Source organism: Lottia gigantea (assembly GCF_000327385.1).
Source record: "Lottia gigantea unplaced genomic scaffold LOTGIsca_1, whole genome shotgun sequence".
NCBI classification, from domain to species: domain Eukaryota; kingdom Metazoa; phylum Mollusca; class Gastropoda; family Lottiidae; genus Lottia; species Lottia gigantea.
This window is the reverse complement of record NW_008706746.1, coordinates 2,523,996-2,548,783: the sequence shown is the minus strand read 5'-3', so window position 1 is coordinate 2,548,783 and position 24,788 is coordinate 2,523,996. Positions and strand designations below refer to the sequence as shown.

The following is a 24,788-nucleotide window of genomic DNA, read 5'->3' as shown; positions in this document are numbered from 1 at the left end:
AACTTAACAATTCGTGATATCGTATAGCAAGATGGCCTTTTAACACCATTTTCGAATCCTAATAGTAATTCTGAACGGAAATATAACATTCCTCATGCGACCACAAGAAATACTATGGAAAGACTGTTTGGTGTATTAAAGAGAAGATTTCCATGTCTTTCTAGGACAATCCGAACTAATCTGGATACAACAATGGCCCTGATTGTTGCCACTGCGATTCTTCATAATTTAGCGAGGCGAATGAAGATGGCCGAGATAACTGAGGAGGTACCTCATCATGATCAACCAGGCTCGACTGAATGTCCAGGTATCATCAAACAAGGAAATCGAGTGAGAAGAAATATAACTGACAGTTATTTATTACATTATTGATAAATTGGTGAAGTCTCGATTATTTTCATTTTCGTTTTCTTGCACCTTTTGGATCTGTAGATCAACAAGTTTAGGCTGTTTGTTCAGAATGTTCATTTAAGCATTAAGTTCTTCGCGAGCGGCAGTAAGTGTTTTAAGTTGCTCTCTCTTTAGAGCATGTTCCTCCATGGCCAAATCAGTCTTTGCAGAAACAAAAGTTGGTAATACTGGGATTCCGTGATTCCGAGGGTTGGTGCTCTGTCTCGGTTCTTCTTGGTCTGTCGTTCCATACCATTGGCTTGATTAATATCTGAAAATATAAATGTATGGAACATATGCTTGTAATTGGTCTTTCAGAACGCTATAATAGCCCTTGTATATGTACTATATTGATTCAAAAGATCTATACAAATTCCTGGCGTGGAATTTCCATTTTGTAGAAAATTTAAGCATCGCTTTAATAATTTCATCTTATCAACAGGACTTAAGATTTAATACTGATGTGCGGATATGACAATTAAAAAATTTACCTGATATAGAGTGAACCGTACTATCACCATCCTGTACATCATTGTGAAATTCAGCGTCATCAAATAATTATATTGGCCAGTGGGTGCATTTGTTCCGGTATCATAGAGCATATTTTTGGACTGACATCGTCCGATTTCGTGACATTCATGTGGGTTAGAAAAGTTCGTAAACTGAAAAACTCTAGTGATTTATATATCAAAAAAGTGTGGATGGTTGGATGCAAATCGAAAAACCTCCCGGAAAGCTCGCGGAAAACTCCTGAAAAAGTACCAGCAATCCACCATACTTTTGATACATAACCAATACTTTATTAAGTTCGGCTCTAGTAAGAGCTGTGTATACCAATGAAAGTTAAAACTAAGTCCGACTTTATCCTAACTTTGTAAAGCGCTCTTGCATACGGCCCTAAGAGGGCCACACAAACTAATTTGCAAAGTTCAAGGGAGGTAATAAAATTTTGAAGACAACAAAAGAAAAACGTTATCACTAGTCGTTTCTCACGTGTTTTCAGTAATTACAACGCAGTCTCTTTTCGAAGGAAAAACAAGATAGGAAGCTATTTTCTCCGGTAACTTTGTAAATTTTGAAATAAATACTTGTATGTTGAAATCAATAATGTGATGGTGATAATAATAGCAACATGCAGCAGTTTTTATTTTGCCTTCATCAATGTTCTATATACCGATTTCCATTTAATTTATCGTGTGTTTATCGTTTCAACAACCACATGCTGAAACTAGTTGTAGTCCATTGTTTTTATCATTTTGAAAAGAAACATATAACCATAAATCTACTGGAAGTATTTTCATTATGATGAAAACCATCAACTGTCCAGAATTGAAGCTCTTCATTGAAAGTTAATAATATCTTTAATGTAGTGACACATATTCAACGAAGTAGGTTTATGAACCCACTGATATATAATTAATCTAGAAACATCACGGTAGCGTAAAAGTGTACATGACAACATAAATTACACGGTAACGTGGACGTGTACACAATATCAACTATACGGTAACATGTACACGACAACATAAACTAGACGGTAACGAAAACATGTACACAACAACAGAAACTACACGGTAACTTGAACGTGTACACGACAATATAAACTATATGGTAGCGTAAACATGTATACGACAACATAAACTACACGGTAACTTGAACGTGTACACGACAATATAAACTATATGGTAGCGTAAACATGTATACGACAACAGAAACTACACGGTAACTTGAACGTGTACACGACAATATAAACTATATGGTAGCGTAAACATGTATACGACAACATAAACTACACGGTTACTTGTACGTGTATACGGCAACATAAACTACATGTACATGGTAACTTGAACGTGTAGGCCTACACGATAACATAAAATATATGGTAACGTAAACGTGTACACGACAACAAGTACATGGTAATGTGGACATGTACTAGACACAATCGTGATTCCATCAACTACACGGTATGGGGAGTATGAACGAACATAAGTGATAAAATACACGGTTTCGTCAATAAATATACGACTTCGTCAAGTCGCACATGTAACGTATACGTCAAAGATCAATGCCCATAACACTTAAAAATTACTTACGTAAATTATTTTCAAAAATATGAATGTTTAGAGTTTTTTATGATGTATTTATCTTATAAAGTATTATCACTTTACAATAACTGAAGAATTGAACATTGAATAGATTTGACAACGTGTGGACTGGAATCAAAAATTATTTACGTCACCATCTTAGATGTCACATCCAGGAATCTCGGTTTTATCTCTTTGTTTATGATTCCTCATTGCGTGTTACTGTGGGGATAATATTACTGTGTTTGCCAGTCGTGGAACATTTGATGATTATGTATTAGATAAGAAGTAGGAATAGTAGAAGATTATATACATCGATCGTGAACATTAGTCGATACGCTCTAGATTGACTGATTGTTGATTTTTAATCCTGCTTTCTTGTCATTAGCGTTAATAAGTAAATGATATGGCACCGTATCAGGTAGGATAATGGTTTTTCAATACTGGATTATTTTTATCTAATTTATTTATTTTTCACTAGTGTTTATTATCCTAAATCATTAATATAATTCATCAATACACAGAGTTTACAAAGTTTCCAAATTCAAAGTGCTTAGTTATCTCTTGTTGATCTTGTCTTCAGAAGCCAAATGAGGCGTAGAAGTTCTTAAAGTTGGCATATTGTTCAATCCTTTTCCGCGTTGCAAATCTTCCGATTTTGTGGGGTTTTTTCGCAATATATCTCAGCTAGAATTTTTGAATCGAGCTTTTATATATTTTAGAAATAGGCTTTTTTTCAAAATGAACTTTTATATATTTTAGAAATAGGCTTTTTTTCAAAATGAACTTTTATATATTTTAGAAATAGGCTGTTTTTCAAAATGAACTTTTATATATTTTAGAAATAGGCTTTTTTTCAAAATGAACTTTTATATATTTTAGAAATAGGCTGTTTTTCAAAATGAACTTTTATATATTTTAGAAATAGGCTTTTTTTCAAAATGAACTTTTATATATTTTAGAAATAGGCTGTTTTTCAAAATGAACTTTTATATATTTTAGAAATAGGCTGTTTTTCAAAATGAACTTTTATATATTTTAGAAATAGGCTGTTTTTCAAAATGAACTTTTATATATTTTAGAAATAGGCTTTTTTTCAAAATGAACTTTTATATATTTTAGAAATAGGCTTTTTTTCAAAATGAACTTTTATATATTTTAGAAATAGGCTTTTTTTCAAAATGAACTTTTATATATTTCAGAAATAGGCTTTTTTTCAAAATGAACTTTTATATTTCGGACTCGTTTGTTTTTAGTTGATAATTATTATTTTAACTTTTACAATGTACAAAGGTAAGGTAAACTGAGTTTTTATTTCATTTTGTGGTTGGCAGATTTTGTTCAGCTAGTAAAATGCCTCCTAATGTAAAGATCTGATGTTCGCTCGGGGAAAAATTTAATTAAATTGAAATCTTTTTCAAATTCAAGTCGGTTGAATCGATGTTCTCTTTCTTGCTATATAAAATTAAATTTAAATAGAGTCGGTTTCAGTTTAAATACACTTACTTTTAAAACTGAAAACTTTAAGAGGTAACTCAAATTCAGATCTATCAGATATGGAAATAAAATCATACATAAGGAAAAAAAATATAATAGAAATGGCTGAAATGGTTATTATCTGGAAAGCTGTAGAATAACCTAATATGGGAACGAAACTTAACCGCAAAATCATGAAATAAGTCTTAACATTTCTTTTAGGAACATTGTCTACATGCGTCATATAGTATAATATAATTTTATATACATGTTTTTATTAGGATATTGTCTCGTCAAAGTTAACTATAACTAATCACTTCTAAACGTCAATTTATATACTTTTTTACATTTTACATTTTGACATTTGTCTGAATCTGTACCGTATTATTCAACCTAAGACTGTCAGACAAAACACAGTCTTTTATAATTGCTCTTTTAAACCATCAATTATAGTAGTAGACTATATTTTCTGAAATTCTAATTCGGTTGAATAATGTTGTGTTTATTCATGATCAATTACAGACCGAAACATCTGCCTCTATTCCACCCTCTGGTAGCTATATGGACAGTTATCGGCTGGTGTAGAGACTGATTTTTTGCACCTTAGAGGGTTTTAAATTTATTTATTTTAATCGGATCCTCCATACCGGGCCTGGATATGTTCGCAAAGATGAATATTTCAGCCATGCCATCATCAACACCTTCATGTCTCGTCTGTGGTTCTATCAAAGTTTCTTTTTAACGAATCTAATATCCAGTCGGCCATTTAAGACTACGTGAGAAACCAAAACTTCAAGAGTAACAGGGCCAAATGATACTAACAAAACGGAAGTAACCGCTTCTTCCGTTTTGTTAGTGTCATTTGGTCTTGTTACAGTGATGCCAAACACTAATTTACAGTCATTGTTAAAAAAAATCGCACCTTCCAAGGTGTGGAAAATCTCCTTAAAACAGGGCCTAGTTTTTCTCACTCTGCTCGAGCTGAAAACTGTCAAAATAGATATCAAAGACTGGTTTAGAGGCAGATGTTTTGAACTAGATCAATTAAAAAAAAAATTGACATAACAAAGTATCGCTCCCTACCAGAACTGTCACCGTTTAACTGGATTGTTGTAAAATAACTCTATGTATATGTACTAGATGTTATTGCACTTCGACTATTTGAGATCGTTGGGGTTAACACATGAGATTAAAATTCTAAATTGTCATAAACCGCCCAACTTCTCATATTGATTTAATCCTACATACCACATTTGTTGAAATCGGTTGAAAATTAAAGAAGCTATAAAAGTACCCTCACCAGTTGTATATGGTTGTGATTAATGAAAGTGTTCATGAGTTTCGAACGCAACTAACAACTCAGTTGCATGAGAGTTGCGTTCGACAATTATGAACTCTATTCTTATTTGGAACCATACGAAACTGGTGATCCCTGTGTTTTGTGGTAAGAACGCCTTCAACGTATTCATTATGCGAGGGATATGGTTAGATAACATGGGATCTGAAAGTGCTCGATTTCGAACTTACGTGTATACATACAAATTTTTATAAAAATCGGTATAATCATGTGAAATGAGAAGACACCGACTGAACAAAGGGATGCTAAGCATATACGTTCTTGTAGAGACTTCGAAAATCTTAACTCACATTGGTAGAGGAGTCTTACATATTTATAGGGTAGTGAATATGTATTCCGACCAATTTCATAGAACATAAGTCATGTATGAGAGAACACTTTAGAACCGTAGCTGTTAATTGTAATAATATGTGTCTATCTTTCTTTGTGTATAGAATAAATTTTGTATAGTCTATTTTATGTTGACTCATCAAAAGAGTTTTTGAAAAACCTGTGACAAAATCAGCTTATCATGATCTTAGGCATACAGGTCGTGATCTTTGATCCAAGTTATGGGAAAAAACATTTAATATGTTCCGTATAAATCTCTCAAACAATATTTCTTTAATAGGCTACTTGCAATGTTAAAGACATTGGAATCGAGTTATTTGAGAGAATATCTGTCCAATTATTCCAATTATGCATTCAAAATTCAGTTTAAAATAAATATTTTCCTGAGTTGTTCTATTAACCTTTATTCAAAATCACTGTAGCCTACAACATGAACTATATTTAGAGTTGTAGAAGCAAAAGACAATCCGTTTTAAAGGCCATGGTTCGTCATTTTCGGGGCTTGGTGTAAGTAGTCTTCAGAAGTGCTTGTTCTACTCGAAAATCGCACTATCCCTTCGAAAATACCACCAACCAGAAAGTATTGCGAATTGTTAATAAGGTCAACAAGAGAAAATACCAATGCTGTCGCTGTACGATAATTTTTGGTTCATGAAATTTCAACCGTTCTTTAAAATTGAGTCTATTATAAAGACGACTCGTCAAAATAACTTTTCAAACATAGATGTGAATACACGTGGCTAAGAAAGCTATAATTTTAACTGTAATCTGCGAACACTATTACCGATTAGGAGAACAATTCCCTCTTTTGAAACTAAGATACGACTTACTCCCGAAAATGTGTCCGTTTAAAGCGTAATAACAATCTTAACAAGATTGTTCAATTCGATTATAATTAAGTTGTCTGTGAATACAGTTTTAAATTCTTATTAAAAAAAACATGGTTCTCGAGATTCCAATTAGTTTCAAATTTTCCCGTTATTTTATACCAACCCAGATTTTTTTACTTTACGAAATCTGTCAATAGTCTGTTAAGACTTTAGAAATTGCCTTCCACAAAAACTCTTCTATAGACATAACGACTTACTTTTTACAGAACCTTCTGTGTATCTTTCGGCGTTTTATTTTGAAACAATTATTCCGATGAGGCTTTAAGGATAATTGACTAGAATTTCTAGGACAAACTTTCAAGGTACCATACTCAGAGAGTATATTTTTATCTTTGTCAAATAGCGCAGTTGCATTGTCGTCTGTCGTATTGGTAAGGTCAGTCCTTTCAAATGGTGACTCTAGATCACTTACTATGGACTCCTTAAAACCTTAAGTTAACAAGTTATCCTCTTCTGAATGTAGTACCTGGTATATAGCTACAATGTTGTTGTTACGTTACGTTTTACTTTTTATGCAACTGGTTGGGATAATGAAGATGTCATGCTGTTACATTAGCCTATCTTTTTCTATTTTCTGTCGCAGGGTTGTAACGTTCACAGCCTGCAGTGTTCCTTACTGACTTCAGTTGTAGTGACATCACAGTTATGATTTGGCAGGGGAGAGTACCAATTAACTATTTTTCTTTTTTGAATTTTTCTTATTGAATAAGTTAGTTTTGCAGGATACTAGACACTTTTGTATGGAAGGAGCCATGATTTTAACATGGGAGATTCTGAATATCTTTGTTTTGCTTAATAATAATAATCTGATATAACAAAGTTTTCAGAAATGAACTCGAACAATTGAAATCGATGTTTTCTGAGCCAGCTATCTAAACTTGTCTTAAGCACATGTCTATTGAAACTGCTAACCATAAATAGCTCGTTATCATTGCCAGAGAAAACGAGTTGAAATATTCTGATGGTATTTATAGTGGAATCCAACATTTTTCTTCATATGTCTATAAATATCTTGAAATAAGTTCTAACATAAAATGGGATGGTTTTATGTTCTATTCTTAGATGTAAAATTGACTCTGAAATGATTTCTTATTATCTACGGTTTCTATTTAATACTTCGTAATTAGAAAACATAGAAAGACTGATTATAATTTCTGATTGTAAATGACTGAAAAAATGGAAACCTTTTGTGGTAGTAATATAAATGATATAGAAATTGACATATTGTTTGCTTGATAGACAATATTCATATCCATCACTGTAAATTATTTTAATCAGGTTAAAATCGTGGCACATTATAAACTACATTTTTACATAGTTTCTAGTTTTATTTGGATGAGGTTTTTATACGCCCACACGTAAGATGGGCGTATATTGTAATCACCCCGTCGGTCCGACGGTCCGTCCGTCCGTTCGTTCACATTTGGCTCGTGCTCACTCTACAGGCTACAGTTCTTTATGGATTCTTTTGATTTTTATTTTGTGTGTCAATGTCATTATGAAGATGATCCCTATTGATTTTCGTGATGATCGGATAATTTTTCACCGAAATATCGTGTCTGACTTGACGTTTTACTCTATTAGCTATATTGTGCAACTCGTGCTCACTCTACAGGCTACAATTTTTTACAGATTCTTTTGATTTTTATTTTGTGTGTCAGTGTCATTATGAAGATGATCCCTATTGATTTTCGTGATGATCGGATAATTTTTCACCGAAATATCGTGTCTGACTTGACGTTTTTCTCTATTAGCTATATTGTGCAACTCGTGCTCACTCTACAGGCTACAATTTTTTACAGATTCTTTTGATTTTTATTTTTTGTGTCAATGTCATTATGAAGATGATCCCTATTGATTTTCGTGATGATCGGATAATTTTTCACCGAAATATCGTGTCTGACTTGACGTTTTACTCTATTAGCTATATTGTGCAACTCGTGCTCACTCTACAGGCTACAATTTTTGACAGATTCTTTTGATTTTTATTTTGTATGTCTTTGTCGTTATGAAGATGATCCCTATTGATTTTCATGATGATCTATCGATTTTCATGATGATCGGATAATTTTTCACCGAAATATCGTGTCTGACCTGACGTTTTACTCTATTAGCTATATTGTGCAACTCGTGCTCACTCTACAGGCTTCAATTGTTTACAGATTCTTTTGATTTTTATTTTGTATGTCAATGTCATTATGAAGATGATCCCTATCGATTTTCGCGATGGTCGGATAATATTTCACCGAAATATCGTGTCTGACTTGACGTTTCACTCTATTAGCTATATTGTGCAACCCTGTAGTCACTAAAGACTGTTTAATCATTTCTGACAGCTGCCAGTGGGCGTATGTTACCTTGCCTGGCAAGCTATCTTTTATATATTTAAAATGTGTTTTTTGTAAATTCATTTCATACTCTTCGCCAGAATGTCAAATTTCTAAGGCGTATATGCCTACTTGAAGCGTTTTGAACGTCTAATAATAATATGATTTATTTCGTACATGATAATATATACAATAATTTACAACTAACAGATGCCTAGCATCTCAATTATTTCATTTAAAATAAGAATATTCTGTATAATTACCCTCTGGAAATATAATGAAGTTTCTGATTGCAGAGCCAACTCTTTAAGTCCTCTTCAAACTTCTAATTCATATTCATCACCAATATAGAGACAATACATCCAGTCGTATGAACACTCACATAGAAACGTTTATGTTAATTTCAGTTTGTCTTGTACTTGAGTGATTCAAATTCGGAGATAGTGTCTGGTCTGGGTGATGCATTGCTTTTTTGCTTATTTGTACATGTACCTTGAATGATCCAGAATGATCCAGAATGATCATTTCAGGTCTACATAATTAATTTTGAACATGGCTCACCAGCCGACCGTAAAGCAACACAACTTCGATATTTAAAAGTAAATAACGTACAATTGGTCTGTACAAGCCCAAGAGATTGTTAGAGAAAGAGCGTCCAGGATAATGATCTCTCACGATGGCCAATAGATACCGTTTTTAGTTCAATCCAGGCATTATAGTGTCATTGTGGTCATAGTGCTAGACACAGACACTATCATCATCTATTAGATTTTAATAGACAAATGGAATAGAAATTATTCCAGTTGACACGATTGTGGTAGGTAAAAGTATGTCAGTCAAGACAAATGATGAAGACAACGTCGTGCTTGATATTGATCCACTGGGACTGTTTAATTCAAAGCCAACGTCAGCCTATCGATATAATAAATACAGTGTCTCTAAAAATAGCCTTAAATACCAGATTTATATTTACTTTTTGTCATTTGTCATTGGCTTAACTATTAAATGTTTTTGTTCCATGTTGTGTTGACCGATTTCTTCTTGACAATAACAGTAGGATAACTGTTTTGTTGTACCATTTGACTTTTTCAACATCTGAAAGATTCAACGGAGAAAAAATCAAACAATGATTTTATTGAAATAAGATTCGCGTGATGTTTATAATGCACCGTTGGCCTTTTTTCAGCGTCACATCAAAAACCTTTACCAGCATTATGACAAAATGTGGGTTTGTTTTAGATTGAGGTGAAAACATCATAAAATATTAATTATTTCTGACCAATCTCTAAATAGTATCATTTATTTTGGTGAAATTGCTTTAACTCTATTTCTACTCACTATGGAAACATAAACATCTGGAAACCTTGGTTATCTTGATAGATTTAATTTCAAGTTGAACATATTTTCTTAAGTATTATTGAGATTATATAGACACTGTGGTTACACCTGCTATGTAACACTAATGGCCTGTTTTTAGATGACATAATAAACAATTTATTGCCTTCCTTGATTTTCACATGAATCATTAAAAATTGGAAGGCAGGGGGCCCAAATACGACACATACAATATTGAAAAGTAATAATGATACAATGAGCTCTGTCGGATTACGTATCAATGGCTCATAAGACCAGGTTGAACCAAGTCCACGGACCACCACTAAAAGAGGGGGGGGGGGGGGGGCATCCCAAGAAAAAAATACAAAAGTTTTAAAAACAATGTACAAACAAAGTATCTAAAAGATTAACACGGGCATTAATTTGACTTATACAGAGACGTCTCATATGTAAAAACAAATTTCTGGGGAAGGGGTCCCAACCTACTTAAGTCCACGGACCCCCACTCCTCTTGTTCAGCCAATGTTATTTATTATGTATACCCTTCCACTAAATGACTTATTCCGAGTTAGCGGTTATTGCAAATCAAATCAGAACCCTGGGTTAAAGTTAACTGTCCACCAATAATAGTTTGTCAATAATATATCAATACCATGAACATATAGGGTTTGTGTCTTCCCCGTCATTACTAATTGTTCATCTAATTAAGTATCTTGTATGTTGATTTCGATTGTTCTAAGTTGAGACACTAGTTGGCGTGTGATTGACGTCACACGAGTGAAAGCCGATTTTCTACAACTATTTCAGGATTATGACGATAATAGAGACATTTTTTGCCACTTGGGAGATGTTATTCGACAGTCTTTGACATTATAGCTTGACAGCTTCTGACACAAATACAACTTTTTGACCGTCTCCCCAACTGGTCTTTTATTTGAAGAGTTTTTCTAATCAATATGAACTTTGGACTTCGGATAAATGTTCCATAGAAAGTTAGTGCGCAGTGAAAACAAGGGACATGGTGTTGTTGAACATTGTCTAAGTTTATATTCATCTGTAAACTTTTCAGATCAACACTTGAAGCCACAAGAACTGAACCTTTGCTCGCTACAAACTGCTGACAGTAGTACATTCGCTCAAGGGAATTCGTTATTTTAATTAACTCACAGAAAAACGGGAATATAATGAAGTTCCCATATTTGTCCACAGAAGTTATTTTGTGAGCGTTATCGATTAGATCTAACCTTGTATATGACAAGGACATTTGCCCCGGAAAAAAATATTAAAAAAATACTCCTGTCAGAAGAAACTCCAGGAAACATGATTGATAGACTTTTCATATACTGTTGACTGGTGAAAAGTTACGGTGATCAGAAAATGCTTCAGTTAATGGATTGAGATATACTGACAATTGCAACTATTGGGAGCTGGATGACTGGGTCAAACGTGCTTTTCTGAACATTAGTGAGGACAATTTTAATTGGAAATATTAGCCTTGCATCATTGCATCGGACAAATCAATAAATTGATGTATAATGATGGTACTTTTTCATTATGTTTTCTGTGTCGATATTCATTGACTTACATTGGCTTGGAAATGACGCTAATATCTCATCACTTAAATAGGTCTGATAGAACCTGTTAACAATACAATGTGGTCAGTTAGATTCAGATGCTTAGATAGTTATGTATATGAAGGTGAAGGGTCGGGGTTTTTACTTCTATTGTAATTTTTTTTTTGCTTGACTAATATTATGGTTTATTTGATGTTTAGTGACACCCGATTTATTTTGAGAGGAGGTCAAAAACAGCAGCAGGTAGATTTCAGTTCCGACGTTAAGGTGTTAATTGTCACATGGGGACAAACCCTTTCCGGAATTAACGATCCTGATTGCTCGATAAATGGTACTGCATATTGACGTCAGACAAATCTCTTTTCTTGTGGAGTAGGCCTATCTACTTGACTCAAATAGATGTCAGTGTAATTGTGCCTGCTTGTAAATGTATTGAAGTTTCAGTTAAAATTGCAGGAAATAACGGAAAAAAGACCAAATTGTAAAAAGATTACATTATAATTTGATAGTTTATTGATGATTGATGACTGGCAAAGAAACTCTAGTTACAACGAAAACTAAATTAGAATCCGTTGTGTTATATTAATCTATTTGTGCAACCATGTTTGAAATCAAAGCAGCATCACATTCAACTTTTATTCCTACTTCTACTCCACAGGTTTTACCAAACGATTTCAATCCGGCCATGGATCAGTTTTCAGAATATGTGTCCTACAAAACTTTACTGAAATCAAGAAACTTTAGCTTCCTCTTGCGATCGCCTTACAACTTTACTGGTGCAGAAGATATTTTGAAGGAATTCGAACAAAGCTTCTACACGTTTGGGAATTATTCAACGGTGATCCTGTTATCTTTGTATGTTCCAACGTTCATCATCGCCCTACTGGGTAATATATTGATTATACTGACTGTGCTTGCTGATGAAACTCTGAGAAAAACCAAGAATTTCTACCTGATCAATCTTGCTTCATCAGATTTGTGTATAACGTTGGTCTGTATGCCAATGACTGTGGGCACCATTGTGTACAGATTGTGGATTTATGGTGAATTCTTGTGTAAATTTACAGCATTTTTACCAGGTAAAGTTTCAATTTATTATTTTTTGCTTGTCGTAAGAATCAAATTCAATCCTAATAAAGATCAGTTTAAAGGGAAAGATGCGCCATTTTTGACCATTCATACCTAAGTCTCAGAAACGGGATTTTTTTAAGCTAATCAGTGATAGTGTTAACAGTTCAAATTTGTGCCTTCAAATCCATACGTGTCCAGAATTATCCTTGTTTTAAAGATAAAAGTCTAGTCTTTTCTTGAGGCGTATATAGAAAAAATATCTATAGATATAAGAAAAGAAATTCCTAGTTTGAGATATTTTTGAAAGAATAATACGATTTTCATACATTTCTAGTACTTCTGAAGACTATTTACATATACATGTATTCAAAAGTCAAATCAACCTCTCATAATGGCGTATCTATCCCTTTAAGGTCATGGTCGATTGAATTGATTGATTGAATATTCCCTTTACCAATAGAGCCCAATAAAAGCTGTCTGTGTAACGTTGAAATAAATAAAAATTCAAAGAGATACTAAAAAAAAGAGATACCTTGAAAATGTCGTCCCTTCCTGGCCATTATTAGCATTCTTGAGGTTTTTATCCTTTTTTTTAAACAAAAAGGGTATTTACTCGTCTAGAAAATTCATTTTTCTGAAAAGGTTCATAAATGTCATATTGACAGAAGATACCATTGTTAAAATTGTTCTGCAGTCATCAAGAATTATTATCCGTAGGATATAAATGATTATTTTCTTACTCTGAAAGAAATAAGACTAATTCGTGTCAGATATCGTCACTAGAAAAATAATTTTGCCCAGGGTTAACATTGTTTTGCGCAGTTAATAACACATAGTTTGCAACATAACAAGCTCAACAAAAAAGGAAGATGAATTCACCACTCCTGGGTGAATCCAGTATAAGTTTGATTGATATAAGAGCCCTTTGAAACCCTTGACATAAAAGTCTGTCATACTGTTCACAGTCTTTCGGTCGAGGGCTCTGATTTTCTATTGCAGTCAAGGTATAAGACGAAGTTTGTAATCACTTGACTATTATTCACGAGTGAAACATTATTACTTACACGTTTTCATGGATTCCTAGGCACATGGTTATTCCTAGGCGCATGATAACTTTCACAGATTCCTAGGCACAGTAATCTTTGTAACCCTGATTTTATGAGCTTTTATAAGTCTAACCATATGCATGTACATAACTAGATAGCCGAATCGATTTAAGAGGAGTTACCATCTTACAAAAGAACAAACAAAAACGGCGAACCAATCTTTAATTTTGCTGGAGGGTTTTGGCATATATACTGGAAATAGAGTTACAGGTTAAATCATTTTGAAATCTAAAAGGAGAATTTCTCAAAGGTATAAATCATAGTTCAAGTAGAACTTAAGAATTCGAGAATTCCTCATGAAATTAATTCGCTTGGCATACATTCATGAAATAATGCAGTTTTCATTACATAGTACGTTCAATTGAATTTAGACCTGTCTTCCATTGCTTGGAATGTCTTTGTGTTAATAGTTAAACAAAGGTGCACACGGGCGGTCTTGGTCTGAGATTTTTGTCGCGAATTAGAATCTTGTGTAAAATCTCGTGTGCCCGTGCTTCCATAACAAAAATTATCGCGTCCACGACAGAATTTATAATATCAAACAAGTTTAATAATTGTCTCCAATAGTTTTATTGTCTGCAACACCGTCATCGTCAAAGAAGATTCATATTCCTTTTAAGTGCATACTCCGCACGTGATTGTCGATATAGTGGAAAACGACCGTGTGCCCGTGGTAGTTTTCAAAACTCCTGACAAGACTCTGAATGCTCGACGACAAAAATCTCCTTCGTAATTCAAAATCAAAAATTGAACATTTTATAAATATCACATCGATACGTCCCTTATTATGTAGAGACAAAACAGGGTAAAATTGTGCAAGGTTGCGTTTAAAAAAAGGATTCATGAATGTCAACAAATATAGTTCACATAGTTAATGATGTTTGATTGAAAGTCTATAAGATAGTGGACCACAGCCATATACGGCATGCGAATGGTAATAACGAAACATCCATTTTAAGTTTCATCAAAATCGGTTGAAAACTAAGAGAGTTGTAGCATATTCAAGATTTTGGGGCAAGGGCAATAAAACTGTTTCTAAAGTCGAAAATAGCTCAAATTCAAACTTGATCTTCGTTTCATTAATATGTATACACATACCGAATTTCATTTGATTCCTTCAAACACTCTAGTTTTTAGAGTGTTTACAAGCAATTGATGTTGATAGATGCACTTACTGTATAGAGGTTAAAGGGCGTTAAAACTGACGTAAGAGGCCTAATTCTTGAAAAAGTCTTAAATTTAATCAGAATTAAACTAAACTTTCTCAAACCTTTCGATTTAGGTCCAATAACATCCATTTTATGTATACACATACCGAATTTCATTTGATTCCATCAAAAAATCTAGTTTTTAGAACGTTTACAAGCAAATGTTGACGGACGGACGGACCGACAGGGTGCCGACAATATACGTCCACATAGAGAGATGTGGGCGTATAAAAAATTGCTCTAAGGAACTAATTTAGAATTTATGGCATTGACAAGATGGGATGTAAAACTCGATATATTTTTTATGTTTTCTCATTTTGTTCTGTGTATCTTATTATTTTAGGAGTAGCCGTGGCATCCAGTATATTTACCCTGACGGCGATGAGTATTGACCGATATGTATCTATACAGAGACCATCTCGACCTCATTGGGTAACGTCACCAGGACAAGCTGTTTGTATCATCATATCAACATGGATCGTGTCAGGTATTCTCATGGGACCTTTACTGTACATTCGACAGGTCGATACACTTCCGCTGCCCAATAAGGCACCTATGAGATTTTGCATCGAAAAATGGCCCAAAGATGACGATCGTCAAGCTTTCGGAATCTTCCTATTATTTGTTGTGTACGTAATACCTAGTGTAACTCTAGCCCTTTGTTATGGGCATGTTGGAAAAGCGTTGTGTACTAATCAAATGTTACGAAATACTTCAGACAGTTCCAATGAAAGACTTTCTTCACGCAAAAAAGCGGCCAAAATTTTGATTGTTATGGTGTTGGTTTTTATGGTGTGTTGGTTACCCTATAATATCATATCTTTGAGTATTGACATTACTCAGGGTAGCGGGCCCATCGATGCTTTACCCTTTTCATTGTGGTTAGGACACGCCCATAGTGCTATCAATCCGGTTATGTACTGGAGTTTGAATCGTCGTTTTCGGGAACGTGTTCAGGGATTGATGAAATATATCAGAAACGGAAGTGAGCTAGAGACGCCACCTCTGCCAGCTTATGTGTAAATCAACTAAGTTTGATATCCCCCGAATACCGACCGTGTGGCTTCACCAAATCCACAAATCTCTGTCAGTGGGATGAATTTCAGTTTTATTACGTCATAAGTCTTGAACGAAAAATATGACTTTATGTACATATCAAAGATCAATTTATCAAAGTTAGAACATATAAACAGAAACTTAATTGAATATTTGGTCACTAATAATATTGTGTTAATTGATAGACAAGCATCTGTGGTCCATCCGTGGTTTTCTTCTCTTGTTAGTGGTACATGTATATCAATTATGTAAATCACTTACGCTGAATCAATCCTGCTTTCAATGTTTTGAAACGTTTTGAGTTCGTTAGATCCGTTATGTTCAGTAATGTGAAATGTTTGTGATGTTATTGTATTACATTTAAGAACAGGTGCGCCATTTTTGGGGGTTGATTTTAGTCTTGAATAAATTCAAATAATCTCCAGAAGTCTAGAAATGTACAAAAATTGCATAATTCCTTTAAAAATACTTCATACTAGGAATTTTACTCATTATTTCTATATATGCCTTCTATGTATTTCATAGAGTATCTTAAATTGACGAGTCGTCATTTTAACATTCAAACACGGATAATTCTGGACGCACATGGATTTGAAGGCTCAGATTTCGACGTTGAAATCCCGTTTCTGAGACTAAAGTAGGATTGATAAAAAAAAATGCCGCAACTGTCCCTTTAATATAGAAAGTATTAAGTAGATAAAAACTTTACTGGCCATTACTCTAAGTGATCAATTTTTCATCAACTGGTCATTCTAGCAGTTGATCCTGTCGTGGTCAATGTCCGTTGTTGTGTTTGGGTCAATGGAAAATGACCGACAACTGATGATAATGGTATATGAAGTGGAAGAGATTAGGAAGTGGACCTCTATTCAGTCGGGAATTATTCCATGAATAATTAAAACAGTTTATGAGGTTTCGTTGACAAGAAATTGCGAATGTATAATGTTTCCTTAAAAGTATATTTTCCCCCAAAATCTCATCACAATCGTGAAATCAATTAGTATCGTTCTTCTTATTGATCAATAATTACATAACTTTAGTTCGTGTTTTTGATGTAGTCTTTCATGCGATTGTCAGAATCTAAGAGCAACAGGGTTTTCAATGACTGGGAGAATCTGAGCAATTGCTAAGTTGAACCGACCTGAATGCAGTTCAATGGGTCATGCTGTAATTTCTTTCAAAAAATTTATCTCAACGTCTATCTCATGTTTCTGTAGCAACTGTGTGACAAACGTCGTACATCGTTGCTAAAGAATCATGCGTCTGCCTGGACAGTCTATCTAAGTTGTAGGTCAATGTCTTGTCTTCGACGGATCCACATGATTTTAATCGCCCGTCGGTCTGAAACCCAACTTGAGGGAATTCATCTTAAATTGTTGTTTGTTTTAGAAGATAACCCGAATGATTTGTAACATTTTTATCCATTGGTTGTGAAATTATTTATGAAATAAAATATATATTCTTACACTGATTGTTTTAATGTCTATTTAAAACTGATTCAGTATTGCATGTGTGGCTGATAATTATTGAGCTTCATTCATTATCAAGTATACAGTTTAAATACACGGTATAACCTTCAAATGAAGCTCGTGAACTGATTGTTATACGAAAACAGATTTTATAGTAATTCATGAAGATTAAATTTCATAAAAACCAGATCAACAAAGTATCTAACTTACCAATGTGGACAAATCTGTTTACGTCTAGGGCAATAACTTGGAATCCGTCCATTCAAAAATTGTGAAGTTAACAATAGCTATGTGTATACTATTACTAAGGTAGATCAAAAGTACAGCTCAGCTTCTGTTGATCTATGTGGACTCTCAAGTCTCACAAACGACAACCGCGAAATTGGGAGAATACTCGGATATGCATAAATATCATTGACCGACTCTAGCACTGTTGACGCTGCCCTAATTTGTGCTAAAATATACAAGGAAGGGAGAAACGGTGTTAATGACCAAGCCGTATTTCATATTGACCGATATATCTTTATCCTACAGAGATCTGCCTTAATTTCTTTATGTATAAAGATTAAAGTCTGAGAGAAGAGATTTAATTTGGACTCAATGATTTCAGTCAAAAAGTCAATATTTCGCTTTTCAGCATTGTTCTTTCGAACTATGAAAACTATGAAGAATGAAAATACGACTTCGTGTTTGTCTAGCATTAAAATAAAACTATCGTCGGAAGTTTTCAGACCGTTATAGATATGCTCCTAGTAACGTACCTCATTCTCAATTTTCATTCTGAGAAGGTATTCAGATCAAAACTTTTTTCAAAGAATAAAAATAATTGAGGCATTAATGAAAATATAAATATTTAAAAGAACACACAATATTCCCTCCTATAATTATTGAAGCTAATCTATAAACAGCGAGGTGAACAAGAATAGGCCTATTACAGTTAGATTTCGCCGGGGAACGAACTGACAAATGGCTTGGTATGAACAGATCCAGCGGGAGATGTATCTTATTGATTTATTATCTCCAGACAAAGATGTCTGATATCTAATTAAAACTAAAATTAATATATTATATTTTTAAACAAAATATCACGAAGTTGTCACAAAAATCATAAATAACAAACTGGGGACATGATAAACCGGATGTACAGGTACTACAAGTTGGTGGTGCCAGTCAACATTGAGATAAAAATCATTCCATATATCTAAAAAGTAACAGGTTCAACACCATTCAATTTTCATCTCCTTCAAATTCTGTAGATATTCTTAATATCAGAAGCTGGTCGAAAAACAACGAACTAGACAGTCAGAGACTACTTTTACACTGGAGTATACAGATATACATGTTCCTTTAGCAACGGTACGATGATATGAATAATCATTGTACCAGTGCTAAAGGAACATGACAGATGTGGTGATAGGCGATAGAGATCTTGGGAAATCTTTAAACGTGAATGTTGTCAAATTGATCTGAAAGGAATAGCACACGTGATTGTTTAGAAGCAACCAATCGTGAACTCTATTGGTGATTTATTCTATTTCATATAGACCATGTCTATATTTATTTATAGCAATATTTTCATTGTCGTGATATTCGATCTCCATTGTTATAAAATGGACGTAATTAAATTTTGTCCGTGAGATGGGACGTAACTCTAATATTCGTAATCTGGGATATCTGGCTGTATCAAGCGATCGGACATATTTTCCTATTTGCCGCCAAAGGTTGGTTGGTCGTTCCGCTTTCAGTTAGCTGATATCACAGACTAATGCCACCAAATGCTAACAGTCGTTGAAAACCCAGATGCTCGCAGATGTCGGCAGTAGCAAAACGGCCCTATAGCCTTCTATCAGACTTGACCTAATTACAAAACCCTCTCTTAATATCAATTATTCTTGCTTTCAACACGACCATCTTTTAAAAAATGAAATTCACATTTCTGATAAGAGATCAAATGTTTGCACGCAGTGAAAAGTCTCAACATTAAACTATAATCAATTACTACACATTAATAACTATATATTATGTTTATGGAAGAGAAGGTTGCTTTAGCTGTATTTATATAAAGGTTGAGGTCAATTATGATATATAAGCTGCATACGTTACCTCTAAAGATTGGGAAAAGAATATGCGATTGCCTTTCTCCTGGTAAAATTTCCTTCATAGCATGATGTACTCCGCTACTCGTTTATATTATCCTTATTGGGGGCAGCAGTATTGAATGTAACAATTCATTCATAGGACCAAAATTGTGGTTTGCAAATGAAATGAAGCTTTCCGTCCTACTTATCTGTACCTGATTGGGTGAATGAAGACACTTTCTTAGGTTTCCCTTCCGACATGCAACACTGACAGGAGAAAACAAGGCTGAATTATGCCGGTACTGAACCCTGGAACTCCTTTAGTCACCAGTAAGTTTGGTACGTAATGGCATACGGTGGAGCCGCGTTTATCCGGTTGTCGATAATACGGAAACCCCTATATCCGAACGCTTTTTACTGAAAACGGAATATTTACTATGTAAAAGTAACCGTTAATCCGGTGATAAGGTTCCGTACGGTTGTGATTGGGAAGCTATGCCCCGTTCGATACCTCTCGTGAAAATAGTGTTTACAACTTTTTTGAAGTCCAAAAATTGTGCGCTAAAATTGTTCGGACAATATTCACGACTTCATAACTAAAATAATTGACAAAATTATGTTAGCGGCATTGGTATATTTTATATTCCATTTCCAAGCTATTTATTAACATTTATAACATTTATAATATTTTTTATATTTTATATTTTATTATAATATTTATCACATGACGACAGTAAAATAATTGTCAGAAGAGTTTAAATAAAAAATTAACTGGACCAAAATGAAGTTGTCGTGGTCGAGGTGAAGGTCGGAGAAGTCGTGAAAATGGGTGTCGATATTTTTTCTCCATTTTCACGACTTCTATAGTAGTAAATACGACATTAAACCCACTATCGAACGGAAATTAACAACATTGACTCTGTGAACACGGTAATCACTAGAGGTATCAAACGAGGCGCTATAATCAAATTCTATAGTAATTAGTAGTCATCATTCGGTCGCGTGTCACTGTGAGTTCTTCTAACAAGTAATCATAAAATAAAACACCACGTATACAACAGCCCCGGAGAAAAATAACCTGGTCTCAATGTTATCATAGAGACTTACGACAGCTTCTTTTGTTCAGTATGGAAATGAAATGAATAAGAGTTTTACGTCTTACTTTTCTAATGAAGACGGGTAACGCCATGTAGGGTGCAATGAAAAACATTTTACCTGCTCTTTTTCGATTTCCAAATGTCGATGGATCTTTAACGTGCACATCACATGGTTTATTGTCCCATCCGAACGATTTGACGCTTTTTCCATGTCCCCTCTTACCTACATCACTGACAGGGGGAACCGGGTTGAAAAGTCGTTTGATATAGAGAAAAGTTATAAAGCTGATGTACAAAATGTTGAAAATAGATCATAACACAAATATTTTAATTTATTTATCAAAAGATTTTATTTTAAAAATCATACAAAATGTTTTATACATTACAATATACAAATTTAAAAGAGACAAAATTAAAGTTAGAATTAGATGAATGATGGAAGAAATGAAAGAAAAAATGAATAAAATTTCTTATACTATATACTTCCTATAAAATCTATTGTATAAAAATTCTTCCCTTATGATCATAATGTCGTACAACTATTTTTATTTTTTGTTAAAAACTTTTGAAAAAAGGGAAATACCACGATGTCGTGTTCAAAAACACTTGAATGAATAAAGAATATAAACAAGAATACACAACAATAACTGAAAGCCAATATAAAGTGTTTTTAGTGCAACAGAACGTGAAGAAATTCCTGAATTCGAACAATAGATGGATTATTTGAATGGTAACACAGTTTCAACTTGGATACATTCTTTTTCATAAGCAACTCTAAGTATAAGTTATTTTTATAGCAGGTTTACTAATGAGGGTAGAAACAATGAAACAAAGTTTGGAATTGAAACCTTCAAAAATTTTACATAAATGCGTACAAACAATGACGAAAAGAAATCATTTAAATTGTTAAGCTTAATCAGTTTTAAAACAATCATAATAGGATTAAAAGTACTATTTGTGGTTAACCACGACATTCCGAAACAGCGGGGGCATTTCTTTACTTAGTCCTTGTTTATCATACCATTTACAAAATGTGACAATAAGATGTCGACAAGGCTTGATTCAAAGAGTTATTTTTGAAAAGACGAAATGAATATCTTAAGGAGTGTGGTTGTAAGTATTATTATTTACTTCAAAAACAAAACACATCAAAGAATTTAAATAACAATTTCAATTGATAAAAACTTAAAGAATTTCGACATTACTTCCTTTGATTTTATTTTTGATTGTGGTTTTCTATCAAAATCTGAATAAAGTTAATTGTTTAGAAAGGCTTGTGTGTTTCGGACCACACAACCGAAATAGTTTTTGTCGTAGGTCGATCTGCTGCAAACTAGTCAAATGCGGATATAAAAAATGTATTTTGAGAGAAGATACAGTGGCATTATACTGTTTATTCAAATTGTTAATAGATTTCGAAACAATATACCCTTCAGAGAAAATAGTTTCTTGTAATAAAATTAAAGCCACTGTATGAATAATACAATAAAACTTCTTCCCACGTACCTATATGTTCAGTCGATTGTATAGTGTAAATTGTGTTAGTAGTTTAAACCATTTCCTACAGAAAGCAGGCACCTTAAATAAGATTAAAAGAAATTTGAAACGCCAAACAAGATGTTTTCTTTCCTGTTTTCGTGGTAAGATATAACTTGCCTAAAAACGATTTTAGAAATATTAACATCAAAAACACAATTTGTCAAAAATGTCACTGAGATGCCAAAAAAATTCTTTCTCGATAATCCAATAAATGCCAAATTCTGAAGTAGAAATTTTAATTTTCTGAAACAATAGGTACTAATTAAAACTGAAGATTAATCAATTCAATTCTTCAATTAATTGTTCAATAAAAGTACCCCCTTGGGCTCTTTTAGTATTAAGCCTAATAAACAACATAAAATAGAAGGGTGAAAACTTAAAAACAATAATATTTCTTAAGACAGTTGTCTACATAGATATACTAAAATCACCGAGTTAATTAAAACCAACTAATTATATATTGTGTCTCAAAATCACAATAGTAACATTTGTAAGTTCGAAGTATTAGCTGATTTCCTGCCACGAAAAATGACAACAAAGCCTGGAAATCAAAATGTACTTATTTCCATTAACAAATTTGTTTGGATTGTCAACATAATTAAAGTTCGATTTACAATCTGAAACATATCCATTAAAAGTTATTCTAATTTATAAAAAACATACTTTTCTCAAATTTACAAAGGATAATGTTACAGTTCAATTTTTTCTAATTTCATTTTTATTGAAATGATAACTCATAATTTTTCTGTCTAATATTTCAAAATACCATAGTTCATGCGTGTTTAGTCATGATATTTCTGTCATATTAAAATGAAACCAAATCTTACACCAGACATATTGATAAAATGTCAAGCAGTTACAGCTAACAGACAAATTTCTTTATAAAAACCAAAAATAATGGTCTGCCCCAAAGGCATTTCATTGAAAACTGTTGTCATGGTAACAATAAATGTGCAGTCATTAATTGGAATATGATACCTGCTAATTATCACCGGGTACAGGGTACGAGGTCAAACTAATATTGAACCCGGATTACGGATTCAAATTTCAGTCTTGGATGATTCTGTTGTTGTAAAATGTTTGAAAAACAAATTGAAACGTGTATACAAGTCGAGAAGTAAAGTTTACAGAGGTTCTCATAAACGTTCATTGTTAATAACAGTTCTAACTGAACATCTTACGATGAGAACACATCACTCACTGGAGGGGTACTTCAAACAAAAACAGCTGTTAAAATCAATGTTTATAGTCCTCGCTTTTCAATATGTTTTCCAAATTCTGTGATGTCGTATATGCAAGAACCAGGAGATTGGATGTCTGAGAATCCAATCACCATACACTGGTGACAGATGTGGGCGACCAAGACCCGGTTCTCAGCTTTACCAACGATAGTTTCACTGTTATCATGACGAAAACATGTATACATGGTATCAGTTATCTTCATTCTGATCAGAGAATCGTAATGACTGGATACTGCTTTCAATATCCCTATCGTCTCACCATCAGTCAAATCCCAATCAGCTGTAGATGCTAGAACTTCTCCTTCTAAATTAGTAATGGCTACAGTTTCCACCTTTCCTCTGCTTGTCAATCGGTCTAAAAGACTTTCCCATGTCATTCCCGAGTACTGGGTATTTCGTTTACTTTCGGTCGTATGGAAGTGTGTATCGGCTGCGATTTTCATATTGAAGTTAAATGGAACAACAACAAAAGATACTTGCGTATTAAATTGATAAAGACGAGAGTTTCTTCAAAATCTTTGGTTTGTCCGACTCCAATTAAGTATTCATAATAGTGGTTGTCGTTGAAAAGTTGAACAAATGGTAACATAGAATGTCTAGAAAATACGACCATTTAAATGAAATCTGTCAACAGTTCAAATATTTTAGAAAACCTGTTTTCAAACCTTGAACGTTCCAAGAAATGTCACTAATCAATGCAAAAAAACCGCACAAACTTTTGACAAAACAATGGTCGAGGCACAATCTAATGTTTCTTTCTAACTTTAAAGCACATATCCAAATATTAACTTCATATGATGTGATGTTGCTTCTACTGCAGACGATACTCAATTGAGCACAATCGTATCCTCCTCCTTAATATTCGGGTGCGTTGTTCTGGTTGATTACGTTGTTAGTGGGTCAGTCGACCTGTTATCACCTGCTGTGTTGTTTGATATAGACTACTACTACACTTAAATGATATCACGTCAAGGCAATGTCTCGTTTTCATTCAGCCTTCTACAATTTATAGCGTCCCTTGCTTTTATGACGTAATTAAAATATACGTCTAACTTTCGGATTAGTTCCGGTTAATTGAGAATGATATTGTGACATTTTTTCACTTCTTTACAGTGCCTGTTAAGCTAATCCTCTAAGTTTATATCTTATAATTCCTTATT

General features: G+C 33.5%; 2 protein-coding genes across 2 annotated transcripts; one reads left to right on the top strand and one right to left on the bottom strand.

Moving 5' to 3' along the window:
• Nucleotides 1–12,544: 12,544 nt before the first annotated feature.
• Nucleotides 12,545–16,114, top strand: LOTGIDRAFT_94391 (hypothetical protein; the record flags this gene model as incomplete). Its single annotated transcript, XM_009045511.1, has 2 exons — nucleotides 12,545–12,842; nucleotides 15,492–16,114. Coding segments are annotated over 2 exons (921 nt in total), but the record flags the coding sequence as incomplete, so codon positions are not given.
• A 7,098-nt stretch (nucleotides 16,115–23,212) lies between these two features.
• On the bottom strand, nucleotides 23,213–24,450 carry LOTGIDRAFT_227877 (hypothetical protein). The gene has a single exon (XM_009045510.1). The coding sequence runs from the start codon at nucleotides 24,069–24,071 to the stop codon at nucleotides 23,631–23,633; it is 441 nt and encodes a 146-aa protein (XP_009043758.1). The 5' UTR covers nucleotides 24,072–24,450; the 3' UTR covers nucleotides 23,213–23,630.
• Nucleotides 24,451–24,788: the final 338 nt, after the last annotated feature.